At 37.6% G+C, this 17,196-nt stretch overlaps 2 protein-coding genes across 2 annotated transcripts in view; both read left to right on the forward strand.

The window, feature by feature from the left end:
- The window catches only part of LOC109411435 (exostosin-1), a 703,630-nt gene that overhangs the window by 148,773 nt on the left and 537,661 nt on the right, over positions 1-17,196 (forward strand). The window lies entirely within an intron of this gene.
- On the forward strand, positions 11,208-12,716 carry LOC109416901 (general odorant-binding protein 45). Its single transcript, XM_019691012.3, has one exon. The coding sequence runs from the start codon at positions 11,455-11,457 to the stop codon at positions 12,289-12,291; it is 837 nt and encodes a 278-aa protein (XP_019546557.3). The 5' UTR covers positions 11,208-11,454; the 3' UTR covers positions 12,292-12,716.

The raw sequence follows: 17,196 nt of genomic DNA on the forward strand, positions 1-17,196 counted from the left end.
TGAGACACTGCTTCCAATGCATACTTGGACCGAAAACTGCACAAACTGGCAAATTTTTTTTTGTTCTTATAATGAGCTGCTGCTCCATCTGACATGAAAGTAATTTTTGAGAAATCAATCGATTGTTTAATGAAATCCAGCAGTTTTGATATAAATAACTGAACTGCTGTTGTATCGTGTGTAAGTACTTCAGATATTATTATAAAGCTCAAGTTTTCCAACTTATTTTCTTTTCTGTAGTACACTTCAAAGGGGTGAATGGTAGCTTGAGAATTATTCCAATGGTAACCTCGAGCTGAATTTTGAATGATAAATGAATAATTTTCTGAAAAGTCACAAATTGTTAATACTTCACCCTGTTTAAGAGATTCTTTTTTATCCCGCAAAAATGAGGATTGTTCTTTATAAATGAAATCATGAGTTATAAGCTTATCAACATTTTCTACAAAATACGGAACAAACTCGTCTATAGTCTTAGTAATAATTTCCAAATTGCATCGATCAGTGGTTAGCCATTGTTGAAATAAAACCGATTCTTTATCATTCGCTTCTAATAATGAGTTAGTTCACTGGTTCTAGGCACACAATAATACAATTTCAGCAAACAGAATGCTGTTTTAAGCATTCAGATATCAAAACATGCTGAGAAACAGGTTCTATTCCAGTTGGGATGTAACGCCAAGAAAAAGAAGGCACCCAATCAAACAAAGTTGTAATGCCCATTGAGTGTTATTAAATGAGTATAAGGATTCTTGATACATCCTGTACGAGTTAATGCGCAACACGCTAAAAAAATAACATGAAAAAGATTTTGTTAGAAAAACTTTTTTTTTCTTAAAAGTGCCCATCTTGTGATGTATGTAGGAAAGTTAGGCAACAATATTGACTTTCTTGGAAAAAAATTTCAGAACATAAAAAAGTGGGCATTTTCTGTAAATTGACTTTTAATTTTAAAAATATATTTTTTAGCGTGTAAAAATGTATTTAGAATTTTTAAAATATTTTTTCATGAAAGCTTGGACAATTCTCTAAAAGTCCCCCATACAACACTTTTCTATAGGTCTTGTCATTTTTGAGTTACATCGATTTTAAAAATTCTTCGAAAAAAAGTTAGGCCCTCTTCAAATGTTACTCTTGAAAATTTTCGAAAATTTAAGTATGCAAAGTTGCTTATAAAAACCTAGTCTTTATGCCCACCAAGTTTCATTCGATTCTGAGAGGGTGTTGCCAACCACTGGTCGAGTTGGTGCGAAATTCGTCTTTTCCCTCCTCTTTCGTCAACTTTTGCGTTTTCGCTCATCCGGCATCAACGCACATCGCCTAGCGTTTTTCTTTCTTCTTTTCTTGTTAACTTCCAAAGCGCCAAAAGCTGCGTTTCCCTTCAATGTTCATACACTCTCAAAACATTACTGCTGATTGTTGAGGTCTCACAAGGAACTTATATGTTTATCAACCATTCTTTTGCTTGTAATTATTTCCATTGACAATCAGTTGTAAAATCTTTTCTCATTTAAATAAATAGTAGGTAAAATTGAACCCATCACTATCAATTCTTAACTCCAATGTATTGATTGATGCACCAAGCGGTAAGAAGAAGAGTTTTGACATCCAAGCGGTGTGCCGTTTACATCCATCGACCAATCAGCGACGAGGATCTAATCGACGGCACACCGCTTGGATGTCAAAACTTCTTCTTCTTTTCGCTTGGTGCATCAATCAATAGTTTAACGCCTATCTTGTTTGACAAAATTAACCACTTAGGGTGTGAACCATTTCGCTTGTTCGTTTAACTTTTAGTTAAAGTTTGACACTTGGATAGTTATTTGCCATCGAAAAGTTAAAAAATAACCACGACGGTGGCCCATTTGAAATTTGACAGAGGAGTAGTTATTTGGAACAAAATGCAGTACGCAGCCAAATCATTGCGAACAAAAAATAACTATCGAACTATCAAGACTAACCCTGCTCGCGAGTAGGGTTATTTTCAAAATAACTATCGAAAAATCAAATTTTAACTAAAAGTTAAACGAACAAGCGAAATGGTTCACAGCCTTAATTGAGCAGAACGCATAGAGCGTGTAATCTAAAATAAGACGTTTGGAAATGGAACGTATAGCGGCTAACATCTCTTTCGATGTTTTCTTTTGACATTCCTGAAATGTCAAAATTTTTCCAACAAGATTGGAATCCCAGAAACGTCAATGCCTTGTTTTGCTGCATTATTTACAGTTACAAAATGCAGTCAATTCGTGCAGTGAGTCGTCTTCATTCGCGGAAATTCGAGTGTTTCGACACTGAATCCGAAACGCGAATGCAGTTAGGCCGATCATCGATTAGGAGAATACCTGGTAAGTCAACAGTTGCCTTTTTATAATTATTGTGCATGAATACTTCGGTCACTACAGTCAGTTTCTCGGTTTTTCATCATCTATCAAGTTGAAATCGATAACTAACATTCACAATCCTTTACATGAATCAAAAAGGACGCGTATAGCATGGCAGCACGAATGTTTCAAAATAGTACGAAATATGACCATCTATAGGTAAATCTAACGGAAGCTAACGATCCTTCCGCATCTGGTGGCAGGAATGAGAACCCTATGAAAAACGTGGCTCCGCCAAAATTTTCCATGGCGCAGCATAGGCAAAGTGCACTTTTTTCACTTTTTCTTATGGAATTCCGCATCGTAGAGAAACAAACGAGCACTTTTTGGAAAGAAAATTTAATTCTCTTTCAGATGCGCTTAGATCCGGTAAGTACTTACGAACAATTTACAGTACTGGCCAAAATTATAGGCAGTGATGATGATACGATGCATAGTTCGATATCCCTTTCTTCGGGTCAGCTTAACTCAAATGCCATTATTCGAATATAAGTGTTCATTGATCACGAAATAAAATTGCATTGTTTCAAACATTAAGCAAAACTTAACGAAGGAGAAAGAATTCATATCTTGAATTTGGTCGAAAATTGTCTGGCCAAAATTATAGGCACTTTATCGACCTTCCTAAGAAAGTTTGATGTTTTATCTCAGACATTAGTAATAACATCACCAGAATCCTTCAATATTCTGTTTAGCAGAGGTGTTAGTATTGTTTAGAATCGAGATCATTGATTTGTAAGTTTGATTTTGGGTGTATTTTATCAAATGTCAATGATAGCTATCTCGAGATACTTGTGATTTCTAGTTTATAAATTTGCAGTTAATAATAAATGTCTTCCATACGTTTCCAAAAGGTTTTAAGTGTAGGTTACTTGGCAAGCCATCCAGAATATGAACTCCCAGGTATTGTAATGGGTAAGTTTTGTTGTATGGCATTGAAATTGAATAATTTTGAATTGTGAAATGAAGCGTTGGCTTGTTCAAAATACCTTTAACCATCATTACGACTAAAGTTCTTATTGAGATATTTCTCGTGGACATTGGAAATGTTTCTGATATACCTGATGGAATTCAATCTATCTTTCTATGAAACCGGCAATCCAGTTTTTATTGAAGAAATGCAGTCTCACACACTGTTAGTATCCAGTCCCACTTTCCATTATTAGTTATACAGCTACTCAAAAAAGCGGTTTTCAGTCTAAGACAACAAGTAAATTAAGAACGCCTCGAAGGGTGCCAAAAACATGCCCATTGGAGCCAAATACAACGGTACCATGCTGTAATCAGTGATTTTATCCTTTTTGAAGAAATTTACTGGAATATGGGGTGGCTGTAAGGTGGAGAGTAGAATAACGCAATATGCTATTCAGCATCCAAACACGACTGCAAGGGGCTGGGGTAGTAACAGTCTGTGGGGATGATTTTTTTTGTTAAGATATTGATCCCCTGATATCATCTGGGGGTATGCTGAATGCCAAACAATATATCAAAACTATATCTGTTGTCTAGGATAAACACTTTGATGAGAACTTCATTTACAATGATGATAACTGGTATTTTCATGAAGAGAATGCTTCATATCACAAGGTGAAATATCAATTGATTGGTTTCAAAGCCATGGAATTTCTGTCCTAGCTTGATCGTCAACTAGCCTAGACAACAATCGTATTGAGAACACTTGAAGTATATTGATCAGCAGTTGTAAAACTATCAAACTAAAAATCGCCAGGTATTCGTTGTAGCTTTCATGGATATTTGTTCAAAATTCACCAAACGCCAATGGCATAAACTTATGATCCCGATTCCAAACCGTGCTAAAAGAATATTTAAGGCTCGTGAAAGTAATATAACCTCGATGATAAAAAGTTTTTGAGATAGGACATCATACCTTCTTTAGTAGGTCAACATAGTGCCTATAATTTTGGCCAGACAGTTTTTGACCAATTTCAAGATTTTAATTAGTTTTTCTATGTTGATAATCGTTTGGAGTAAAAAACGTTGTATTGTTAATATGTAGTCAATAGACAATAATACTAAAATAATTGCATTTGAATAAAGCTATCTCAAAGGGAGATTTATCAACCTAAACATAGTATCATGAGCATTGCCTATAATTTTGGCCAGTACTGTATGTGATTAATTTGAGGAGCTCTTGCTATGCCTCCGGCGGGCGATCTTCCGGATTTTTTGTTAGCTGGTCAATCCGATGCCTGTCGGCGTGGGCATCAAGAATGATGATAATGGAAGCCATTGCAAATGGAAAATAGCATATTCTGCAAATGGAAAATAGCAAAAAATGCGTAAAATTTGACGACAAAAAATTGACTTTTTTATGTAAACAAACGATTTTCTCCTTATCTCACCAAGCGCCTCTACAATTGGGGGTCATCTGGATTAGCCTATAAAGATCCATTTTCGTCTGCTGTTTTATTTCCACATCCCGCCACCGCCACCACCCTGACCCTTTTCATCTGCTGTTGATTGGTATCCGATCGTTTTGGCTGTATTCGCCGCACTTGATAACGTTCTTGATGTCACCGGCTGCTAAATGATCGAACTATGCTTCCTACTACATTCCAAGGTACCACATCTCTGACGTCACTTCATCGGCTTCGGCAGCGGCATTCAATGAGAGTATATTACAGGTGGGAAAGAAGAAGAGATGGCTATGTATTAGTAAGCAAAGAAAATTGTTAACACAAATAGTGACGTCACTATTTGACACGCGTTCTTATGGGAGCTCGCTTTGCTTGTACAGTCCGGATTCGCTGGTTGGGTCACGACTGCGACGATCAGCGAATCGTGTTCGTTCGTTGGGGCAACTGACAACTGATCAAAATGCTCTAGACACACGCAAGTGACGAGAAATACGTCACGGAACACTCACATACTTGCGCAAACGATCTGTATATAGGAGCTGTGATGCGACGGCGGTCAGACGTCAAACTCGTTTTGGCATCTATTTTGACATTGACAGTGCTTTATAAAGCATTGTCCAGTTAGAATCCGGACGCAAAGGATAATTTATTGTGACGTTCTCAATGATCATAATCATATTTTTTTTACAGCAGTCTGATCATAAACAAGTCCTCTGTTGATGGTGAAAATTTCATCGATTTTCTTGCTACGAGTGAAAAGTTATTTCAGATTGAAGATAAGTGAAGGAAAAAATCTTGCACAAACACGCTGAAAATTAAGCGTGGTCAGGTACGACAGTCGCGAAAAATGTTTTTTTTTTCTGTGTTAACGAGATTTTTAGCCCTAGGCTAGTTCATCTCGGGACCCACGCTTTACTTCCCTTCCGAAGGAAGAACTCACATTTTGCGAGTTTGTCGTGAGTGGGATTCGATCCCAGGTCCTCGGTGTGATAGTCAAGTGTTCTAACCATCACACCAGGTCCGCTCCACACGAAAAATGTTAATGTCTCCATAACCATTATGTGTGATGTGCACAGATGTTGTTAACCATGCCATGAGGAAGTGCCCAAGGAAGATTGAAGTTTATATTCATGGATAAATCTGCTTGGAATTCCAAGATTTGCCAGGAAGTTCGAGCTCTGGACATCGTTTTCTCACATCACGATTTTGACACCAAATGTGTACAAAGATGATAACCTCAGGAATCGCGTGCTGCTTTTCAAAAATGCACACAAGGGATCTGTAGAGGTTTGAGCTAATTTGGTGAGCTATCACGACAGCCTGAGATGTGTAGTGGTGTCATCATTGTTGGATAGTGTTTATTAACGAAAAAACACTCAAATTTCGCTTCTTTGGAATTCACTGAACAGCCCTTAATTTCGCAAGAAGAGAAATATTTGGCAAAGTTTCTTTGGAATCCTGATCAGATTGGTAGAGGGTCTCAGGACACTACAGAGATGACCTGATTGTTAAACAAATCCGCCGAAGGGGTTGATGTTAAAATTTACTATCATTGTGCAGATTTTTAAGGAAGTAATCACGGAAAAAATGAGAAAATGTATTAAAAATTAAATTAAATAATTTTAATGATATTTTTCCATGAAACTACTGTAAATTATCTTTGTTTTGAGGGCTTCACCTTTTCTGTTTGTTATTCCACCTCTGAGATATAAGTGATTATCTGCGTCCGGATTCTAACTGGACAATGCTTTAGTTGGGTTTTGCCCCAATCAGTGAACATTCAACCATCGAGACAGCCCATCTAACGAGCTCTCATCGAACGAATCGTCACTGTATTCCACATTTTTTTAAAATTTTAAGCAATGAAATGAAATCTATCACATAAGGGGTCATCCATTAACTTTACCGTCACTTTTGGAAGAGGCACGGAGGGTTAAAAATTTCCAATATTATCGTGACGTACTTGATAAGGCATCTAAGGTCGATGCAAAATAGGTAGAATAAACAAATTCCATGTTCAATAACATTCACTACTTGGTATTCTTTTTGACGAAATTAGTACAGCAGTACTGTTTTGGTATTTATTGTAATCGATCTAATGTTTTCGCGTGTAAATATACGTCATTTGTGTAAAATTCAACTCAAAAGTATTGAAAGGCATACAAAACGTAGTTACATGTAAATAACGGAAACATTGTTCGTCCGGTCGCAAATTGCAACACATGCAATATCCGTCGTTTTAGATAGGATGACTTTGGGTATTATCGACAGGATTGTTTTATTCGTCTTGAGGGTTTGATCGGCTAAATTTTCTGAAACATCCCAGTCAACCAGTGAGAGATTTTCGCTGTTATATATCTGTTTGAATAAATAATTCAAGTTTTGTTATAGTTTTGTTTTTAAAATAATAACATTTTTTTACAATTTTGTTATGGTTATTCACATATACGATACGAATCTTTACAACAAAATTATATCAAATTGTGTTATTTCTAACAACGGTTGTAATAATTTTGTTATGAGGCCGTTAGGAGTTCTGGTGCAAAAAAAATGCAACATATGATTATACAGTGCATTCGTTCTGCATATAATTCCATGAATTCTTTACAATATTGTTGAAGACAGCTCATCAATCGGACATACTAGAGGGGCTTGTTTCCCTGTTTGAAAAGAAAAAAAAAATAACCCGGGTTCCGGAATTAAGATTTTCCAAATCTTGGGACTTCCTTAGACTCCGGAAAAAATCAAAAATTTTTCATAAACCGATAAAAAAGTATGAATTTGTAAACATTGTAAATCAAATTCGTTGTAAACATTTTAAATTTATTGTTGTTAGGAGCTTCTGGTCGGGTTGAGATAACACCTGGCGATACCTCTGAAAGAATTCTCAGAAAATATCTGATCCTTCTTCTTGGCGTTACGTCCTCACTGGGATAAGGCCAGTTTCTCGGTTTAGTATTCTATGATTACTTTCTACCTGTGAGCTTCCTCTGCCAGTGACCGTTTTGCATGTGCATATCGTGTGGCACACTCTACTCCTAAGGAGGTCAAGGATATTTCTATTACGGAAAGTTCTTGGGCCGACGGGGAAACGAATCCGTCACTCTCAGGGTGGTCATGCCGAAAACCCACGCCTTTACCCGGATAGAGGAAAAGTGCTTAATAATAACATATTTTGATATTGAGATGAAAACATGATATTGATTTGATTGATATAAGATATAAAAGAACTTAAAAGTAATATCTAATATTTACTCCTGGAACATCATCATCAGATCATATTTTAATCTGTTTAATCTGAGCTGTTCGTTTGATCTTGAAATATCAAATTTTGGTCTTGTCCAGATATTTAAGGAACATTTTTAGCTATTTTTATCTCTTATATAAATTAAACTAATATTATTTTTTTGATCGTAAGTACGTAAGTAAGTAAGAATTTGTATACAAAAATCCCTTAACTAGTACCTGGAGAAATTGGCGAAGGAAATCCTGCAGAAACAATAAACAAATCTGAAGGAATAATTTAGAGAGCCACTGAAGAAGTTTAAAAAAAATGAACTGTTGAAGAAATATTTGAAACAACACCCTGAAGGACTTAAGAACTCCCTCATTAGAAAAATTGTTAAAAAATCCTTGAAATATGCTAAGAAATAGATTCTGGAGTTATGTCTGCAGTGATCCGAAAAATCAGAAGGAATCCCTGAAAGAAAATTGTAATGAATGCCTCGAAGAATATCTAAAGGAACCATTGGAGACAACCCTAGAGGAACTCCCAGATAAATTTCTTGAGAATTTTCCAAAGGAATTTCAGAATGAATGATCGAGAAAATCCCCGAATAAACGATGTAATAACCTGAAGGAACCTCTGGAGAAATTCCAGCGAAAATATCAGAAAAAGTTTACGAGAAAATTTCCGAATTTCCATTGGGAAACCTCAGAGGAATCACTTAAAGACTTTCCTAATCTTTGTGAAAAAAATCTCCGGGAATTGCATCTTTTGAAGAAACGTTTGGAGGAATTCCTGGAGAAATTCCTAAAAAGATTTTCTCAAGATATTTCCAGAAGAATTTTCAAAGAAATTCCGAAGAAAAACTCCAGGAAAAATTCTGACAATATTTCTGGAGGAATTCATTTAGAAATGTTTAAAGAAATACATACAAGAGTACAAGCATGATCTCTAGTAGTAATTCTTAAGGAGTGTATCGGAAATTAACTATAAACATATTTGGACCACCTGTTCACTAACGCGTGAACGCGCGCAACGGTGCTTACCTGTATGTAGTACCTTGATCTGTCAAGAGTCAACCAGTGCTTTGTTTACGTTTGAAAATTTCGTTTCTTACAAAATGCCGCGAATTAATAAGAAGGTTAAAATCCGTGTCTTGGACACTTGGATGCGAGAGAAGGGCATCACGATGAATAAAGTGGCGAAACGTTTCGGCATTCATGCAGCGAGTGTTAAAGCCATCATCCACAAGTTCGGGGAACACTATACGTTCGATGATTTGCCAGGAAGAGGCAGGAAAAAAGGACCATCTGACCCTAATCTGGACCGGAAGGTAATCAACCTCATTATGCGGAACCGATCGATGCCCATACGGGATTTGGCGAAAAAAGCTGGAACATCGGTCGGAATGGTACAGCGGATCAAGAAGCGGAACAATCTGAAGACATACAGGAAGCAGAAAATTCCAAAACAAACGGCTGAACAAAAATCACGAGCCAAAACCAGAGCCCGAAAGCTGTATCATCGAATTTTGCAGAAGCCAGATGCGTGCATTCTCATGGACGATGAAACTTATGCAAAAGAGGATTCCAGCACTCTTCCGGGACCACAATTCTATACTGCAGCTATTGGCGAGGATGTGAGTGACCACGAGAAGTCGATTGAGGTGGAAAAATTTGGTCAGAAAGTGCTTGTATGGCAGGCAATCTGCTCCTGCGGATTGAAGTCAGCGAGTTTCTTCACAAAAGGAACAATAAATGCCGATATCTATCAGAAGGAGTGTTTGTAGAAAAGGCTGCTTCCACTATATAATAAGCATAGCACTCCACCACTGTTCTGGCCGGATTTGGCGTCGGCTCACTACGCTAAATCCACTCTAAAATGGTATAAGGACAACAATATCGATTTTGTTAAGAAAGACATTAACCCACCTAACTGCCCCCAGCTTCGCCCCATAGAACGATATTGGGCTATCGTCAAAAGGAAGTTCAAGAAGGATGGTAAGGCCAACAATACCTTGGCAGACTTCAAGAAAAACTGGAATGCTGCGGTCAAGAAGTGTGATAAAACAATTGTCCAAAACCTGATGAAAAGCGTCAAGTCGAAAATACGAGCATATTTCAAATAGTTAATTTTTTGCCTGTTTTTCTTTATAAATTGTAAGAATAAGCTTTTTAAAACACTTCCGAACTGTTTCTTTGGTTAAATAATCAATAAAATAAAATCCGTGATAATAAATGTGTTTATAGTTAATTTCCGATACAGTCCTTAGAGGAATTTCCTATAGAATCCCAGGAGTAATTTCGGAAGAAACCCGTGGATCGGTTTAAAGATGAATCGTATGACAATTTTTTTTTGAGAAATTCCAGAAGAAGTGGGTTCTCCTTAAGGAACCTCTAGCGGAATCCCTGAAAAAAATTTCAAAGAAACTCATGGACAGGGATGCATTTTGAAGGAATGCTAAGAGCAATCTCTAGAGGAATTCTTTCTGAAATCATTCTTGGAAATCCTGCGAGAACCTTTTTTCGGTTAACATTTCAGATTTTTTTTTTGATAAATCCTCAAATAATCTCCAAACGAATTTCTGACGGTGTCTCAGGAAGTAATTCTGGAAAAAAAATCAGAAGCCTTAAGAAGCATTCTTGCAAAACTTATAGCTGGAACTCTAGCAAAAGCTATAATTACAAAAATATGTCATGAATCAATCATGTAAGGAAGAGTTCTCCCGGAATAGTTTTTAATATGGCGCAATAATGAAGTTTTTTCTTTGGGGCGTACCAGTATAGGAGACGTTGAAATTTGCAAACTTTGAGCATCCAGCTCTGATTTCACCGTGACAGCACTGGTACTAGAACTTCGTTGGATTGAAAATAACCTTCTCGATCAAAGATATAACTTTTCATATAATAATTGTAACTGGTGTCATTTTGATATTCATAACATTCTTAAGGGGTTTTTAGATAACCTAGTGCTTAAGGCTATGGATCGTCAATCTGGAGACGGGTTCGATTCCCGCTCCGGTCGGGAAAATTTTCTCGACTCCCTGGGCATAGTGCATCATTGTACTTGCCACACAATGTACAAATTCATGCAATGGCAGGCAAAGAAAGCCCTTCAATTAATAACTGTGGAAGTGCTCTACATATGTACACTAAGTTGAGGAGAGGCAGGCCAAGTTCCAATGCGAACGTCGAGCCATAAGGAAGAAGAAGAATAACATTCATAAACATTCTTGTGAGCGCTCAATTAAATAAATAATAATAAATCTGCCCTATCATATTAAAATAAACGCGCCTAATTCCTGGCTTTGGTCACGATTTTTTCTAAGAAGCTTCAGTATCTCAAAACTTATCTTGTAACCACCTGCACACGTGCACTATTCTGCAGCTCTACGCTTCAACTGTCCCGTCTATAAATATTTAGCATTTTCCTGAATGCCACCAGTTGCTTTCAAGCACACGTCGTCATGGGATCAAGTACCTGGTGCATTCTTCTGCCGTTGTTGCTCTGCAGTTTAGCGAACAGCGGAACCACAGCACTCGAACACAGAGCCTCACTGAAGAGCTTCGATGGACTACGAGCAGAGTGCTCCCAGTACCTGCCAGCAAGCGGCAACGCCCCCGAGGACTGTTCCGACCGATGCGTGGGCATGGTTGGATACTTCTGGAACGATACCATCGGGAGATCATCCAACTCGATCGCTCGGTTCTACCAGCCGGATCCATGCGACCAGGACTACATCAACCGAACGCTGACGTGTATGTGCGATACGGTTCTACCTCTTCCGCGGCGCCCCGGTTGCCAGAGGGCAACCCAAACCTTGCAGTGCTACCGGGACCAATTTGGCCAGTTGATCAACCAGGTGCCACTTTATGTTCCCTATAAGAAACTACAGGGCTTCCTAACGCTCGGACAGTGTGCCCAGATGCTACAGATCCCTGGCGAAAGGTTTGTACAGATAATGGACGAAGGGTACGACAAATCAGCTGATGGCCAGTGTCTGATGCGATGTTTCCTGATCCGATCTGGGCTGTACAGTGATTGCGGAGGGCCTGACATAAAGCGTTTTTCGCTCCAGTGCGAAGGATACGGTCCCGAGTATGAGCAATCGGTGGCCAACTGCTACGCGGAGTTGAAAAAGCAACAGCTCGACAGCTGCACGCTGGCCACACGGATGCTCTATGAATGCGTTCAGGCTAATGAGTACAGTACAAATGCCATAACTATTGCCATTCCATTTGTAACAGTAGACTTCGACTTCAGTAGTTTTTGGCCAACTTTCCCACCTATAATGGTTCCCTGAAAATATGATTCCATTTAGAAACAAAATAGTGTTTGCGATTTACAAATTATCAAATGTTAGAGTTTTTTTTCTCATACTAAGCAAGACATTTTTTTTAGCTTTTTGCCACCAAAAACGAAAATAAGCCAAATAAATTTGTTGTAACGTCCACACGTTCACTTCTTTTTGCATGTCTGAACTCCTTCCGATTGTTGAATTATACACTAACGATCAAAAGTTTGGGGCCCATATCTTATTTGAAAATAACTCTTGAGCAAACCTTACAGAAATGTCCAATCTGCTTAGGAACTCCAGAAGAAATCTTGCAATAATATTTTGCAGTTGCTGGAGGTATCGTCGTCATAACAATTTCAAGGGAAGCCGCTGGGGAAACTCCAAGTGCGATTCGTGGGGGAATTTCCTCGGGAATCAAAAACCAATCGGACAATATAGGGTATTGGTTCCCTTATTAAGCATGTGGTTCCCATTTTCATCCTACGAAAAACAAAGGAATAAAGCACTGTTTGTTTTGTTTCTTATTTTTGTATTTTTTGTTAGAAGTGAGCACGCATGAAAACAAAAAGAACGGAATCAATCGGTGCCGTAATCGCTTGCTTTCGAATAGGATGAAATTGGGAGCGTGAGATTACTGATGGAACACAAACCCTATCTAGAGAATCTTTGGCGAACCTTTTGAAGACTTTCTCAAAAAAAAAAACAGGAGGGTTTTTTTTGAGAAATTAAAAAATAATCATTCATTAAGAAGAAAAACTGGGGAGAATTTCAAACCCTCAAAATAATTTCTGGCGGAATCACGATCCTCAGATACACTTCCGATGAAGCAATTTTCCGCTTACAATTTTTTGGAGAAATTGCTTGATGAATTACTGAGGAAATTTTCACAAAATTTGGAAATCTTGCAAAGTTTTTATTAGGAATTCGCACGGGGAGTTCTCAGCAAGGGAACTTTCCTGGTAAAATTCCTGGAGGAATTTCTGGAAAAATACCAGGAGGTGCTCAAAGGGAAATTTGTAGGAGAATTCCTGCAAGAATTTCTACAGGAACCTCCTGAAAAATCCCTGGAGGAGTGCCAAGATCAATTCCCAGAGGAATCCCCGGAACAGTAATTCTTGGATGAATCCCTGGAACAATCCCTTGAAAACATTTGGCGAAATTCCTGAAGAAAGTTCTGGACGAATCCTCAAATAAAATCCTAGAGAAATTTCTTGATAAATTTCTGGAGGGATTCTTGGAGAGATTCCTAGAGAGATCCCAAGAAAACATCCTAAAAGAATTCTTGGAGGAATCCTGATGGAATTCCTGGGGGAATCCCTGGAGGAATCCTTAGACGAATACCCGAGGAAATTTCTGAAAAATAAAGGTTGGAATTATCAGATTTTCACATTGAGAACGGTAAGCTACTCCAAAGCTTCATTTGTTGGTTTCTTGTGCGATTTCGATTGTCCTGGTCAATCACGGAGTAACAACTGTTTTTTTTATTACCGTACGGGTTTCGGCCGAAGGGTCTCAGATTTTCATGAAACTTTTTCCACAGGCAGGGCTCATAGATATATGTACAAAAAATTGAGAAACATTCAGGGTCGCTTATTTTCCCGAAAAAAATTAGGGTGGAAATTTTTTTTTTCCCTTGACACTACTTACTTTGAAAAATCATAACTCAAGAACGAAGTATCGTAGAAACAAAGCCTATTTTAGAAAATGAAAGCAAATTTTCTCAGAAATCCAAAAAAAAAATATGAACTGGAAAAAGTTTCCCACAAAATTTTCCACAGTTAAGGACAAACGTCTTGACATCCCGCTTCAGCACTGCATCAAAACTTCAAACGCACAAATCTCAAGAAGCAAGCGTTACACAACAAATCAGTTCATTATTCTGTACTTGCTCACTTGTAATAAGCTTAAAATAAGAAGATCAAGTGCGCTGGTTTTGTTTACGACGAGATTTGTGCCCTCGAAATCGTGAGTAGGTGCCAAAGTCGGCCATTGTGGCGGCCATGTTGGGATTCTTACAAGTCTGTCCTTAAAAAAATTTGTAAAGAAAAGCTGGAAAAACTATGCCGGAACTCGTGGAAAATTTTCGAAAAAATATTTTTGAGAAGGTTATTTTATGAGCTTTTACCGCTGAAATTTTTGGAATGCACTTTTTTTGTTTTTGACTTAGAGTAAAGTGGGGCAAAAGTTCGAGTGGGGCAAGAGTTTCTTTTCAAGTTTTTGAGCTCAATTCAAATTATTTCTTTCGGGTGTCAAGGTTGTTCGAACCCCTTTTGAAAAAGACTCTTTCACTTCAAAAATTATGAAAATTGATCAATATTTCGAGAAGTTATGACAAAATGTTGGTTTTTGATCAAAAAATTGTAACATGCGATGGCCCTTCCAACGCATGGAATGAAATTTTAATGAAATCGAATTCGATATTTTATTTTGGGGTGTAACTAGGTATATTTTGAAGATGCTCTAGCATGTATAACTTTTTGCTAAAAAGATTTGGAAACCGTATTTTACACATAGTAGGGTAAAAGTTCGAATTGTGGGGCAAAAGTTCGAGTCATGTGGCAACTTTAGGTATAAACCTAAAATTCTGCAAAATGAACATATTATCTCTAAGACTGATGGAATTAGTGAAAAAAATCGATTAAATAATAATTGAATTTTATTGGCTTTTCTCGGTGAACTTAATACTACTCAAAGAAGGAGGGAGTAACGAAAGTAATGAAAGAAACGGTGGATAGAATCGCAAGTGTGCGACGAGAGAAATTGAATAGAAGTTGAAAATTAACAGAGGGCCATAATTGAACAACACAATCACAACGACGACCCCTTTGCCTAACGTTCTCGTGTTGAACGGCTAGGTACTAGTAGTTTGATGATGACTACTAGCCCTAGACAGGCGAAAAGATCGTGGTTGTGATCTGTTAAATGTTGTTCGGCTTTGCTTTCGGTTCTATCGATCTGTGACACTTGTTCAGAGATTCATATCGAGCGAACGTTACTTATTTGATTTTCGCGCTTTCATCTCGTATGCTCCTATTGTGTCCAAATGATCTTATTCGAACCGAGTTTCATTCTTTCTTGCCAACTGGATTTTACTTTCTAGGTTTAATCACCGCATGACTTTATCATAATTGAATTTTATTGGCTTTTCTCGGTGAACTTAATACTACTCAAAGAAGGAGGGAGCACACTTGCGATTCTATCCACCGTTTCTTTCATTACTTTCGTTACTCCCTCCTTCTTTGAGTAGTATTAAGTTCACCGAGAAAAGCCAATAAAATTCAATTATGATAAAGTCATGCGGTGATTAAACCTAGAAAGTAAAATCGATTAAAGTTGAAAAAAAAAATGTTGTTTTATCTGAATTTGGCGGAAAACTACTAATTTTTGGTGTAGTAAATTTAACCCTGATTTGGGTAAAATCCAAATCGAATTTTAAAGTGTATTCCAGTTCTAACATCAAATATTAAGTGGTTTCAGGTATTCCTATTACCAAAGTGTCAAAATAGTGTGCTACGGTTAGCGAAATTCCAGAAACACTAGATTCGAACTTTTGCCCCAGTGGTGGGGCAAGAGTTCGAATAAAACACACACATACAAAAAGTGTTGTAACTCAAAATTGAAAAGACATTTGGCGTAACTTTGTTCAGCAAAATTTTAGCTCATAAATGGTAGAATCACCACACGGTATTTATTTATTTTTATCTGCTTCGATTTTTTGAAATAGGTTGAATTTTCAACTAAGGTCGAACTTTTGCCCCACCTTACTCTATAGTCAATTTTGTTGAAAAAATGCCCAAATGTGCCATAAAAGCCTTTTCTTTGAAAAATTATAACTCAAGAACGAAGCATCGTAAAAGCAAAGTTTTGTAATGAAAACGAAAGCAAATTTTCCCAGGAATTAAAAAAAAAATGAAGTGAAAAAAGATTTGCACAAAATTTTCCACCGTCGAGAAAATTCATAAAGAAAAGCCGGAAAAACTATGTCCGAACTCGCAGAAAATTTTCAAAAAAATATTTTTGAGAAGGTAATTTTATAGGCTTTGATCGCTGAAATTTTTGGAATCTCTCATCTCATCTTTCATCTCATCTCTCATCTCATCTCTCATCTCATCTCTCATCTCATTTCTCATCTCATCTCTCATCTCATCTCTCATCTCATCTCTCATCTCATCTCTCATCTCATCTCTCATCTCATCTCTCATCTCATCTCTCATCTCATCTCTCATCTCATCTCTCATCTCATCTCTCATCTCATCTCTCATCTCATCTCTCATCTCATCTCTCATCTCATCTCTCATCTCATCTCTCATCTCATCTCTCATCTCATCTCTCATCTCATCTCTCATCTCATCTCTCATCTCATCTCTCATCTCATCTCTCATCTCATCTCTCATCTCATCTCTCATCTCATCTCTCATCTCATCTCTCATCTCATCTCTCATCTCATCTCTCATCTCATCTCTCATCTCATCTCTCATCTCATCTCTCATCTCATCTCTCATCTCATCTCTCATCTCATCTCTCATCTCATCTCTCATCTCATCTCTCATCTCATCTCTTATCTCATCTCTCATCTCATCTCTCATCTCATCTCTCATCTCATCTCTCATCTCATCTCTCATCTCATCTCTCATCTCATCTCTCATCTCATCTCTCATCTCATCTCTCATCTCATCTCATCTCTCATGTCATGTCTCATCTCATCTCTCATCTCATCTCTCATCTCATCTCTCATCTCATCTCTCATCTCATCTCTCATCTCATCTCTCATCTCATCTCTCATCTCATCTCTCATCTCATCTCTCATCTCATCTCTCATCTCATCTCTCATCTCATCTCTCATCTCATCTCTCATCTCATCTCTCATCTCATCTCTCATCTCATCTCTCATCTCATCTCTCATCTCATCTC

Source organism: Aedes albopictus, chromosome 3 (assembly GCF_035046485.1).
Source record: "Aedes albopictus strain Foshan chromosome 3, AalbF5, whole genome shotgun sequence".
In the NCBI taxonomy this organism is placed as follows: domain Eukaryota; kingdom Metazoa; phylum Arthropoda; class Insecta; order Diptera; family Culicidae; genus Aedes; species Aedes albopictus.

Excerpts from the sequence above, each read along its gene's own strand:
- LOC109416901 (XM_019691012.3), top strand. The coding sequence starts at position 11,455 with ATGGGATCAAGTACCTGGTGCATTCTTCTGCCGTTGTTGCTCTGCAGT.